Genomic DNA, 12,659 nt, shown 5'->3' on the forward strand with positions numbered 1-12,659 from the left:
ACTCAATCTGCGAACCCTTATGTCTCCTCTGAAGTACGGCCTGACTACTTAACCTTAGCTCCTTTACATATTTTCCTCTGTACCATGAATAGCACGAATGAACAGAACCGAAAATACATTTTGTCGAAATACACTTACATTTCTAACACGTTGCATGCTCCGTGCCGTTAAAACTGCGGCCTTGGCGATACTCGTACTGGCAGAAAACGTCCTGATATAGTTTGGTTTACTTCACTGGTTACTGTTGTCGAGACGATTTTTCTTGATGATAATCTCGTGAGAAATTGCTGTGCCGTTTGAGTCAACTTGCAAACTAGATTCCTTTGAGGATTGGTCTCTGTGTTTCGAGGCAACAATAAGATTAGATGCCAGGTGAGAATTTACTGGCTGACACGGCTGCTTGTGAGGCATACAAGTGGCCCACCTCAAGCATACGGACATGCGCTCCACTCGTGCACTAACTACAGAGCTTGCAAGCTCAAGGCCCTACGCAATGCTTTTTTTGCCTAGCTCATAATGCATGTTATTAGATTCTGAACTCTCTATCGAAGGCAAATCACCGAAATCCATCGGAGACTTTAGCTTATGGAAACGCTGGAGCGATTTAGGCTACTGACCGATCTATTAGCCCTCTAATCTCAACAAATGTCTGAGCATCTTAACCCATAGCTTTAACGTTGCCTATCTACCATCCCAACCATTGCTTTCGATATTAAAGTGGTTTACGCGTCATTCAATACCGTTTTAACAAACATAAAGGGACCAGAAAATGATTTTATTAACCTTGCAAATTATCAGATGGTATGGCTACGCTTGGTTCCACGGTCCTCCGGCGATGGACTCTGGTGTCTGCGCACGCCATTTGCCCTTGTCCTGTAAAAGACAAGAAATTATGGGGGTCAGTCAAACATAGGATGCTTACTAATGTGTACATGAAAAGCCTGTGCTCGTATCAAAAAAGGTAATGATTTAGTTCTTTTTGTAGTTCACTTACAATCCTATAATTAATACATCCCTTTCCCTTTGTATACACTTATCAGCTCCATATCGGTATTCTAACTCTTATCAAGTCAATGTGCACTTCCCCTGGTAGAACTCAAACAGTGAACATGGCCCTATACGTAGCAAATTACCCTGGACCAGCTGAACGTTTGGTGCGAACTCCCCTTTCGCGCTGTCGTCCACGTGTTTGCGGAGCATCTAAGTGAAAACCAACGACAACCAAACAGACAGGACATTAATCTGAATTTGTAGCAGCATATTTGTAGCACCAGATTCTTCACCATAAGTGAGCATGAGATAATGTCACTCAAGTATTTGGGAAAAATGGGATCCGTTTCCTGCTTGCGAAAACGATTCAATTTACTCGCTGTTTCATTCCATAACACAAAACACAAGACAACAACTTTCAGTGTTCCTAATTTGTACAATACCTTTCATCCAGTTGTTAAACCTCATTCCCTACGGACTTTAATGCGAGAAAGATACTAGCTATGAATAACACAATGGATTTCTCTCTTTTTACTTCTACTATTGGTTCACCGTCGGAGTGTCAAATTTCATGCATGAAAAGTAACAACATGGAGTGTTTTGCTTGAATGGTATATTCATTGTCTTACCTGGTAATTGAGGGGGCACACGATTGTCACAACCTGGAGCATGGCATAAAGAAAACACGATAAATTAGACCTTCACGGAATTCGGCCGTAAATAATGCAGTTCAGTAGTTATTAAAAGACAGGAAATGCCAAACGCAACAAAATATGAAATATCTGACTCACATCTTGGGTGAACGAGTTCACACTGATCGCCCTTTGGGCAGAATCCCCGCCAGTATGCGATGCAAATTCTGGCAGTGATATTGGAGTCTTGAGATGGATCCATTTTCAATATCTCGGTGAAACTTAAACCAACGCCATCACCACTGCATCTTCGTTGAATATATAGTGGCCACTAAGTACGGTCGTATACTGGTTGTATAACATACAGTGTTCAAACGGTAATATTGTATGATATACATGTACTATGATCGAAATATCGACAATACTCACATAACAGTCGTAGAAATGAAATACCTGAAATGAGAAAAATGCCACTCCGGACAGGCCTTGAACCAGGACCTTGTTCGTCATGAGCAATGTGACAGACATCTGAGCTATCCTATTATTATCATTTATGTACATAATGTTAGGCCCAAAATATTAAAACTCAGATACTAAGCCAGGACTAATTGTAAAAAAAGAGAAGAAAAACATGGGAACGAGTTGTTCAGCACTAGAGATTTGTTAGAGCTATAGGTCTCCGGTCGATGATTGTCTCAGTAGCCGCTCATTTTTGTACCCTATTATCGCACTTTCTGACTGTTCATCATCTTGTTACCGTCGTGGATAGTTGCTGCATAACTCGTTATCATGTCGTTCTTCTCTTTATTAAAATGTAACGTACCTGTGGGTAATGATGTCTACAAAATGTACGTTCACATATGCCACCTTCACGTCCTTCCCCTTTGATAGGCATCCAGTTGCCTTTGGATAATCCTTGAAAATATGATATCTTGAAAATATAATATCAACAACTCACTTAGTTCATATGTGACACATCGCAAGCAACATCAGTTGGCTCTCTTCTGATGTACATGCAGTAGTATAACTGTGGTAGCTTATCATCAAAAGGATTATAGGGACCCGAATACGCCAGATTCAATTATAGGCTCTCCTTCTACCATGTATAATAATAATATCCTGCCATCCGCTTTACAGCAGAATTTGTGGTCGTCTTTGTAGATAAAGCCGGCTGTGAAGAACTGAACAAATTGTCCATATTTCATTTATTGCTCTCTATGTAAAATGTTCAAAGCCAGAACCGCATGTCGTTTCTCACTGCTTTGCATTGCAAAGACGTTTCTATCAGTGGTATTAACTACATTATATTGTTGATCTAGGTGAAAACGCAACACAGCGACCGTTTAAATCCTCTTTGTTTCTATGTTTCATTACACAAGTAAATTTAGTTCACACATTTCGATTTTAACACAAATTCATACCTGTAACTTTAATAGGTCTAATTAAATGTTTTCTAACATCAAATGGCATCGAAAAGTACTATCGCCCTGCATACAGACCCTTGGTGTACTTTGCATACACACACATTCTAGTAAGTTGATTCACATTTTGATTTTATTGGTGAAAGTACCATTTCAATTTACATGCCAACTGGCGCCATACATCACATGATCACTCGTCACATTGTGGATATGACTTTGTGACATCTATTGCAGATGCAGATTTAATCCATTCTAACCCCAAAGCTTTGGGGTTCTGTGTTCGCCATCGAATCTTACCTCGCAAATTATTTGCATAGCGATTGCAATGTACAATGTAGAGGAAAAATTCGGCTTACCAAAACTATTCTCCGGCACCGCATCAAAATGTGAATGAACTAGACACAGAAACATAGGAACATCGACAAATAAAAACAAAGGAACGCTAAAATTAATGTTCTATTTGCAGCAATAAAGTCTACAATACATGACAAGACAACACACTGTTAAAAACCCCAGCATAACAACCATCATTGATACCTACCTTTTGGATGGACCGACGGGCACGACGACTCAACGCCCTGACTTTGCCCTAACCAAAGATCAATGCATATCCCCTCGCACGTTTCGCCATACACGCGTACGTGCTAACGTCTCTATGTACTTGACTGGTGCATTCACTGGACGAAGCATCCGTTGCACGTTTAACACTATTCTCGCCGTTTACAATTGACTCATACGTGACTTGGCTTGGTGCTCTGCTAGCCTCTTGAAACTATTTCAGACTTTCGAAAGCCTCTCCGATGAACTGGCTTCAAAGCTGCGAACAAAGTAGCCAAAGCACAAACCACTATGATTTTAAGGTTAGTAACCATCAGGTATGCTTATTATAGATTAACGTGCCAGTGTGTGAAAAATGTAAAAAAGATGAGAAAGATCAACAGTAACATGCAAAGTGCTGATGTACTTGGAAGCCAAAACCCACTACAACATGGACCATACCAGAGAAACAATGTGTATAGGTATTAATTAGAGGAAAACCTTATGGAGCGTTGTAAGTAGGATAAGAGTAGTAGACCCCGCGAACGGGCGGATCTTCCTACGAGTTTCACGGCGGTGGAGTTTAAACAGTTAACACCGTGTATTTGCAGAAAACTGAGGAACGAAGATGGGATATACCCAGCCAGCACGGTAGTGTCAGCAGTCATGACCAGCTGTAACACCAGTTGTCTGCATTTTCCCTGCCAGTGCTGAAAAGCTTGTTCCCACGCGTCAGCATCCTTTTTTATTAGAAAACACAACCCAAACCAACTAAATATCAGGTGAAGAGGATAACTGAAATGACACTGGACTACAAGACAAAGTGGAGTGGGGGCCCCTGCCGCTCTCCCTTCCTAGCTTCCCCACAGCAAGGGGATGCAATCATTTAAAGGGTACGGTTATCGCCATATTCGCAGCACAAACTGGCTTTGGAAGGTCCTCTCGCTATGATGCTATGATAGTTTTCCCAACACGTTCGCAGGTGTCACGCTTTGCTTTAGCCCTGTTTTTACTTCGTTGTCTGACTTGTACAGCTCTTTCTATTTTTCCTTTTTTTTGGTGCGGTTTCACGATGATGAGGGTGCTAGTGACAACAAAACAACTAATTATAGCTGCTCTGTTCTAATGAGCCATAGTTGCCTCTGTCGAGGTGCGTTTCAGTAGAATGAGTATTCCCGAAAGCTTATTGTGCAGATGGTCACCTCCCTTTCCCATTGACTCGGTCATTCAGAATGCTACGTACCCAGTTTCCCTCCTCCCTTGCTTCTTCCAGTTGTGAGATATTGAGATAACTATTTGCTACAAGTACGTTCAGCGTATACCACTCGATACCGGCACAGCTTCGCCCGTATAATATCACCGAACACCAAGAGGTGAGCGGTAAACTTTTTTTATTCTTTCCACACGAAAACATTGCATATGCATACAATGCCATAATGTATCAACTAAAACGACACATATACAAAAACGTGAACATTGTATACATATGTGCATTCTCGTGACATGTGGTTTGCAACGAGACTATGTTCCTATTGTGCATGCATTGTAATAAATAAAACCATGACCTTTTGTTTGACACAAGAACATTGAATGCGTTGTTATACATGTACAAAAATATCACAATGTGGAGACCTCCCTCGTAAGTATTCCGCTACTTCGACGCTCACGATATCGTAATTACTCTTCTTTCTGTAACAGTATCAAAACAACAGAAGACAGAAAATTGATTTCCAGAGGATTAAATTCCATTCAACATGTTATATGAATCAAATTAATTAGAGTCACACTGTAAATTTAACGGAGATTCAATGTTGAGTTTTCCTCCGTCCCGAGATATATTGGGGTCTGCTTAGACCCCAGTGGTATTTCGCCGGGTATTCACGCACTCAGACCAAATTTTGCCGATTTTCTTCTTAGAATTCTCCTATGGTATGTCAATGCTGAAAACAAAGTACATATTTTGGCTGAAAACGTGAAGTGGAACGTGAGGAAAATATGATACTTCATGTATCGAAGATTGCACAGAAACACGAAGAGCGCTCAACGACCGGTTAAACGGCATATAGTTGCACTTACGTATGGCTTTACTGATGGCTCCGTTTTGCTGACGCTGGACCCATCCGAGGCGTTGTCAACGGGTGGGCCAGGAGTGTCTAGATCCAGGAAAAAATGAAAGAAACAATTTTCATAAGTCGCGCCCCGCCTACTTCTGCTATCTGATTCAAAGAAAGAAGCGGATATGGTGTTTCCCTATTTGGTATTGCAAAGACATTTCTATCAACTGGAATAAAGAGTGCATGAGGATCTAGGTAAAGAAACGAACAGCGATGGTTTAAATCGCTGGAATTGCATCCCATGGGGTTCCGGATTAGCGCTTCCATCTTCTTCATGAAATTCTGTGAATTAAGAATAGAGATGGCAAGATCATCTTACCGAAGTTGTTTTCTGGCACCGGATCATACTGCCGAGGGAGGCCTTTTGACAACTCACACGCTGGACACAGACACAGACAAATATGGATCAAAGGAGGCTATCAAAGGAGGCTAAATATATAATAGCAACAATCAAGTGTGCAAGCATTTAGAAATTTCCTGACAACATTAGACCGTTATGTTAGGTTAGGTACATTGGCGAGATTGGGTCTTCAAGCAACCACCTTCATAATCCTCAACATTGGTTATTTGAATGATGCCTTCTAGCCTTTATTGCTCACCATGTAGGTGAATGAATGGGCACGAGGGACGAATGCATCTGCCCAACCAATGGTCAATACATATCCTTGATTCCCACTGATCCGCACAATCTACAAAACGCTTAATTAAAGGAAGAGACGGAGGCAGATGTGCGATGGGAAAAACTTGACTGGGTACTTGACTGGGTACTTGACCGGGCACTTTGGACGGCTCCATTTTTTGAACAAAGAACAATTTAAAAATTTGCCGACCAGAAGTGAAAAAAACACGAACGCAATGATAGCATTAGACACTCGCTTTTTATAACGAAATATTGCTCCAACTTGGAGTATCGCACAACGAATTATAATTGAGAACATAATAAGTATAAGTTGAACTAACTTCAAGTCTTATGCACGGAGTTTGTACTTTAAAATAAAGATTATACGATACACATTACAACATGCTCAGTTGCTCACTTTTTGCTTTCAAATAGTTTGTGGGTTGCATACAACAACTTTCCTATGATTGAATAAACATTTCGATACTGTGACTGATAACGCTTGTGGTACTGATAGCAAAACAATCACCAGAGCACCGCTCGCCCACTACTCTACAGTCTTTGGCAAGAATAAAATAAGCACAGCACGTTGCCATTACTATCTGTTCTACCGATGTGCATCAAGAGAGCAGAGCACCAAAAAGTGCAACCGCTCTCCACCAGCGCACATCAAGCAGCCTGACCTATTTTGGGCACACATGCCGCCCATCTGGCTGTGAGCTTGTACGTGACGAGATGTTTGGGGTCGTGGATGGTAAGAGAAAGTGTGGTCGTCCGAAGATTTCCTTTGCTGACAATATCGTTTCGTGGACTGGTATGTCTCTGCATGAGAATTGCCAATTGGCACCTGACAGAGATGCCTGGCAGTCACACTGTGCATCTACTGCTTACACAGCTGCATAATGCCGTCTTTTATTTTATTTTTTTATTTTACTATCATTATTTTTTCGGCAACGCAGATGATGATGATGATGAACTGATAGCAAATTGAAAACCCTACAAGCATCATCCCCAACTCAAGTGCTCGCTTTACTGCAAATTACAATTTCTCTATCTATGCTATCTATCTATCTATCTATCTATCTATCTATCTATCTATCTATCTATCGCCTATCTATGCTCTTGAAAATCGTTCACATTGAAAATGATCTGCAAACAGGTAATTTTAATCAAATAACTGAAAACTTTATTCACACTCTCAAAAAGCACTATCCGAGTCCCCTTCGCCAACCAACACGAGAATTTATTTTACAAGTGTGAATTTTAACAATCAAAGCGAGAAAGGAACGAAGGAGAAAGGAAGGAAAGACAATGTGATAACACATAACAGCAGTACATTACACCTAGAACATTAACGGCCGAGCGTGGCCGCACTAAACACGACACGTTACTTGAACAATTTAAACCCAATTATACTTCTGTCTTTCCTTCCTTTCTCCTTTGTTCATTTCTCGCTTTGATTGTTAAAATTCACACTTGTAAATTTCACTGCTGTTGCTCTTAGTGTTATTTCTCTAACTTAGATTTTCTATAATTTAGTTTTTTTTATTCGTTTTATTATTTCACCTTCCCGGGGCCAGGGAATATAGGCCAATATGGAGTGAGGGGGCGATAGCTTTCAACTTTACTCCCTCGTCTGGCTACGAAATTGCGAAAAAAAAACTGTACTGAATACGAGAAAAATGAAAGGAACAAAGATCACAAAACGCAACATGCAAAGTTTGCGTATACTTTGAAGCCAAGATACAATACAACATAGACCATTCCAGAGGATCAACGTGTAAACGCATTGAGAGGAAAACATTATGGAGCGTTGGAAGTAGTATTGCAGTGTACACTGCTGACTAGACCTCGCGAGCTGGCAGATCTTCCTGTGGGTTTCACGTTTGTGGAGTGTAACATTTCAAAATTGTGAATTCAAGAGCCCAAAATCCAAAAGAGACAATGAGGGGGGGGGGGGGGGTGCACACTCAAAGTACTGGAAGAGGTGTTCTCTTACTAGAAGGTTAGTGTTCTATCTAATTGCTGACGTAGGTCGCTGTTGCGGGTTTATCAGCGATCTGTTTGATATCATCTGGCCTGGTTCAAATATTGATTTAGAAATTGTAGCTTTGGGGAAATGTGTGTTGCTACCTAAATGGAAGCTCGCATTTTTCCTGCCGATTCGAATTTTTACTTTATAGACTCACGACTGCCATCCAGAGCACACGAGAAGACCAGGGAACTACCCACTCGGTAAACCTGCAAGAAAGCACCACTCGCTGCTCAATATACAGTGTGTCGGAGAATTCACCCCTGATCAGTTGAGCTTGAGTAGGCTGAGGAAGATTGCGCCTAAAAACCACCACTTATATATTGCTCTCAAGGCACAAATATCACCAGGGATACAAATTTACAGAGACGCTTCGTTTCCAGCGCGAGCAACACCTCGTGAACACGATATGGCAGCGTGTGTCAGTGTCGCTATTGGAGGTGAAGAACAAGCGCTGAGCACCGTTTGCCATTCACAACTAATTCTCAAGCCCGCGCTTCGGTCAACAATGTGAAGAAGAGGTTGGTGCAACTTTTTTGCAGATACATGAGTAAGTCTGTCAAGTGAAAATTCAAGTCAGCAGGATTAGCGAGAGCTCCCATGTACGGAGCAACACACAATTTCCCACGTATCGCTTAAGTCGCATCAATCTCTTTTTCATATTAAGAGTTCTACGAGAGAGCTTGGAAGCTCAGGCCCCTACGCAATGCTTTTTTTGCATAGCTCATCATGCAGGTTATAAGAAATGATGGAACTTTCTCTTTGGCCCCAGGTTCATAGCGGTTATACAGTATTTTACGTGGACCGTGACGGCTACAATGCTTAACCATATCACAACGAACTGATCGGCTACATCATTGTATTGCAAAACAAATCCATTTTTGATTGCTATGATGCTATGATAGGTTTCTCAACAACTTCGCAGGTGTTTGCTTTTGCCCCATTTTCACTTTGGTTTCTGACTTATACAGCTCTTTCTATTTTTCTTTTTTTTTATCCCGTTTCACGTTGATGAGGATGCTAGTGACAACAAATTATACTTCTGATATTTCTATTTTTCCTTTTTTTATCCCGTTTCACCACGATTAGGATGCTAGTGACAACAAATTATCGTTCTGATGAGTCATGTTGCCTCTGTCGAGCCGCTTTTTAGTAGAAAGAGGATTCCCGAACCTTATTGTGCAGATGGTCAACTCCCTTTCCCATTAACTTGGTCTTTCAGAATCCTTCTTACCCAGTTTCTCTCTTTTCCCATTGCTTCTTACAGTTGTGAATTTTGCTACGCCGTGAATAATATCACCAAGCACCAAGAGACCAGCGATAAACTTTTTTTATTTCACACGAAAACATTGCACATTATATGGCATTGCACCTAAAACGTGATATTGTATACAGAAACGTGAACATTGTATACATATGTGCATGCTCGTGACATGTGGTTTGCAACGAGACTATGTTCCTATTGTGCATGCATTGTAATAAATAAAACCATGACCTTTTGTTTGACACAAAAACATTGCATGCGTTGTTATACATGTACAAAAATATCACAATGTGGAGACCTCCCTCGTAAGCATTCCGCTACTTCGACGCTCACGATATCGTAATTACTCTTCTTTCTGTAACAGTATCAAAACAACAGAAGAAAGAAAATTGATTTCCAGAGGACTACATTCCATTCAACATGTTATATGAATCGCACTCAGACCAAATTCTGCAGACTTTTTGTTCTTAGAATTCTCCAATCGCATGTCTATGCTGAAAACAAAGTACTTATGTTGGCTGAAAACTAGAGTGGAGCATGAGGGAAACATGATACTTGCTATATCGCAGATTGTACAGAAACTGCGCTCAACGACCGGTTAAACGGCATACAATTGCACTTACCGATGGCTTTTCCGACGGCTTCGTCTGGCTAACGCTGGACCCATCCGATTCGTTGTCAGCCGGAGGGCCAGGAGTGTCTAGATTCAGAAACAAAATGAAAGAAACAATTCATACCTTGCGCCCTTCCTACTTCTGATAACTGATTCAAAGAAAGAAGCGGATATGGTGTTGGTGTTTCCATATTTGGTACTGCAAAGACATTTCTATCAACCGGGATAAATAGTACATGAGGATCTAGGTAAAGAAACGAACAGCAACGGTTTAAATAGCTGGAACCGCATTCCATGGGGTTCCGGATTAGCGCTTCCATCTTCTTCCTGAAATTCTGCGAATTATGAATAGAGATGGCAAGATCATCTTACCGAAGTTGTTTTCTGGCACCGGATCATACTGCCGAGGGAGGCCTTTTGACAACTCACACGCTGGACACAGACACAGACAAATATGGATCAAAGGAGGCTATCAAAGGAGGTTAAATATTTAATAGCAACAATCAAGTGTGCAAGCATTTAGAAATTTCCTGACAACATTAGACCGTCGTGTTAGGTTAGGTACATTGGCGAGATTGGGTCTTCAAGCAACCACCTTCATAATCCACAACATTGGTTATTTGAATGATGCCTTGTAGCCTAAATTGCTTACCTTGCAGGTGAATGAATGGGCACAAAAACTGAGGACGATCGCACCTCCCTAACCAATGGTTAATACATATCCTAGATTCCCACTGGTCCGCCCAATCTACAAAACGCTTTTCTAAAGGAAGAGACGGAGGAAGATGCGCGATCGGAAATACTTGACTGGGAACTTGACTCGGAACTTGACTGGGCAACTTGGATGGCTCCATTTTTTGAACAAAGAACAGTTTTTACAGCTTTGCCAACTAGAGGTGAAAAACACGAGCGCAATGATAGCATTAGACAGTCGCTTTTTATAGCGACATATTACTCCAACTTGGAGTATCGCACAACGAATTATAATAATTCAGAACATAGAGTATATGTTGTACCAACTTCAAGTCTTCTGCACGGAGTTTGTACTTTAAAATAAAGATTATACGATACACATTACAACATGCTCAGTTGCTCACTTTTTGCTTTCAAATAGTTTGTGGGTGGCATACAACAACTTTCCTATGATTGAATAAAAAATGTCGATACTATGACTAATATGGCTTGCGTCCCTGATAGAAAAACAAACACCAGAGAACCGCTCGCCCACTACTCTACAGTCTTTGGCAAGAATAAAACAAGCACAGTAAGTTGCCTTTACTATCTGTGCTACCGATGTGCACCAAGATATCATAGCACCAAAAAGTGCAACTGCTCTCCACCAGCGCAAATCAAGCAGCCTGACCTATTTCGGGCACACATGCCGCCCATCTGGCTGCGAGCTTGTACGTGACGAGAGGTTTGGTGTCGTGGATGGTAAGAGAAAGCCTGGTCGTCCGAAGATTTCCTTTGCTGACAATATCGTTTCGTGGACTGGTATGTCTCTCCATGAGAATTGTCAAATGGCACCTGACAGAGATGCCTGGCAGTCACACTGAGCTGAATAATGCCGTTTTTAGGTTTAATTATTTTATTTTACTATTATTATTTTTTCGGCAACGCATATGCTGATGATGATGATGAACTGATAGCAAATTGAAAAAACCCTACAAACATCATCCTCAATTCAAGAGCTCGCTTAGCTGCAAATTAAAATTTCTCTATCTGTCTATCTATCTACCGCCTATCTATGCTCTTGAAAATCGTTCACATTGAAAATGATCTGCCAGCCGGTACTTTTAATGACAGAACTGAAATCTTTATTCACACTCTCAAACAGCACTATCCGAGTCCCCTTCGTCAACCAACACCGTGAATAATTTATTTTGGTTTATTTATTTATTTTATGAAAAGGCGACGAGGAGACAATAACTTTATTAATGCGATTAATAGTATAAGTGAAGCGGACATTACAAAATGATGAATGAGAATACATGTATCTAAAATGGTTGTTCCCCACCTACACCTCATAGTTCCTCACTCTATCACATTCAACTGCTTCCACGCCTTCATTTCACTCACCTTTTGTAGTAGCTCACACCGTCGGAACACTCTCACATCTTTTCTTCTAAATTCTTTCGTCTTCTCCCGCGCTTTCTTTTTTTCTTTTCACACCTAACCTTGTATACTTCCCACTATCCTATAACCTATAAGTAGTTTCTTTCTCTGTATAGCCTCTATTGTGAGACGATTTTTCCCTGATGATAGTTTCAAGAAAATCGATTAGGAACAACCATTTTAGATACATGTATTCTCATTCATCATTTTGTAATGTCCGCTTCACTTATACTATTAATCGCATTAATATTTATTTTATTTATTTCACCTTCCCGTGGCAACGGAATATAGGCCAATACGGAGTGAAGGGGGGGGGGGGCGA

The 12,659-nt window shown here is 40.9% G+C and overlaps 1 protein-coding gene and 1 long non-coding RNA gene across 2 annotated transcripts; both read right to left on the reverse strand.

Moving 5' to 3' along the window:
- Positions 1-5,656: 5,656 nt before the first annotated feature.
- LOC135819552 (uncharacterized) lies at positions 5,657-6,375 on the reverse strand. Its single transcript, XR_010553939.1, has 3 exons — positions 6,294-6,375; positions 6,014-6,073; positions 5,657-5,733 (listed from the first exon to the last, which is right to left on the reverse strand). It is a non-coding gene; the product is annotated as an uncharacterized LOC135819552 (long non-coding RNA).
- Positions 6,376-9,665: 3,290 nt separating this feature from the next.
- LOC135818980 (uncharacterized) lies at positions 9,666-11,129 on the reverse strand. The gene is made up of 4 exons (XM_065332143.1): positions 10,875-11,129; positions 10,595-10,654; positions 10,233-10,309; positions 9,666-9,964 (listed from the first exon to the last, which is right to left on the reverse strand). Exons 1-4 carry the CDS (start codon positions 11,074-11,076, stop codon positions 9,953-9,955), a joined length of 351 nt encoding a protein of 116 aa, XP_065188215.1. The 5' UTR covers positions 11,077-11,129; the 3' UTR covers positions 9,666-9,952.
- Between the last annotated feature and the right edge of the window lie 1,530 nt (positions 11,130-12,659).

This window comes from Sycon ciliatum, chromosome 6 (genome assembly GCF_964019385.1).
Source record: "Sycon ciliatum chromosome 6, ocSycCili1.1, whole genome shotgun sequence".
In the NCBI taxonomy this organism is placed as follows: Eukaryota; Metazoa; Porifera; class Calcarea; order Leucosolenida; family Sycettidae; genus Sycon; species Sycon ciliatum.

Bases quoted from the DNA above. Each gene is read 5' to 3' on its own strand.
- LOC135818980 (XM_065332143.1), bottom strand. From the start codon at position 11,076: ATGGAGCCATCCAAGTTGCCCAGTCAAGTTCCGAGTCAAGTTCCCAGT. The intron at 10,655-10,874 runs GTAAGCAATTTA...GTCTGTGTCCAG, and splicing joins CCCATTCATTCACCTGCAAG to CGTGTGAGTTGTCAAAAGGC. The intron at 10,310-10,594 runs GTAAGATGATCT...TTCTGAATCTAG, and splicing joins GGTGCCAGAAAACAACTTCG to ACACTCCTGGCCCTCCGGCT.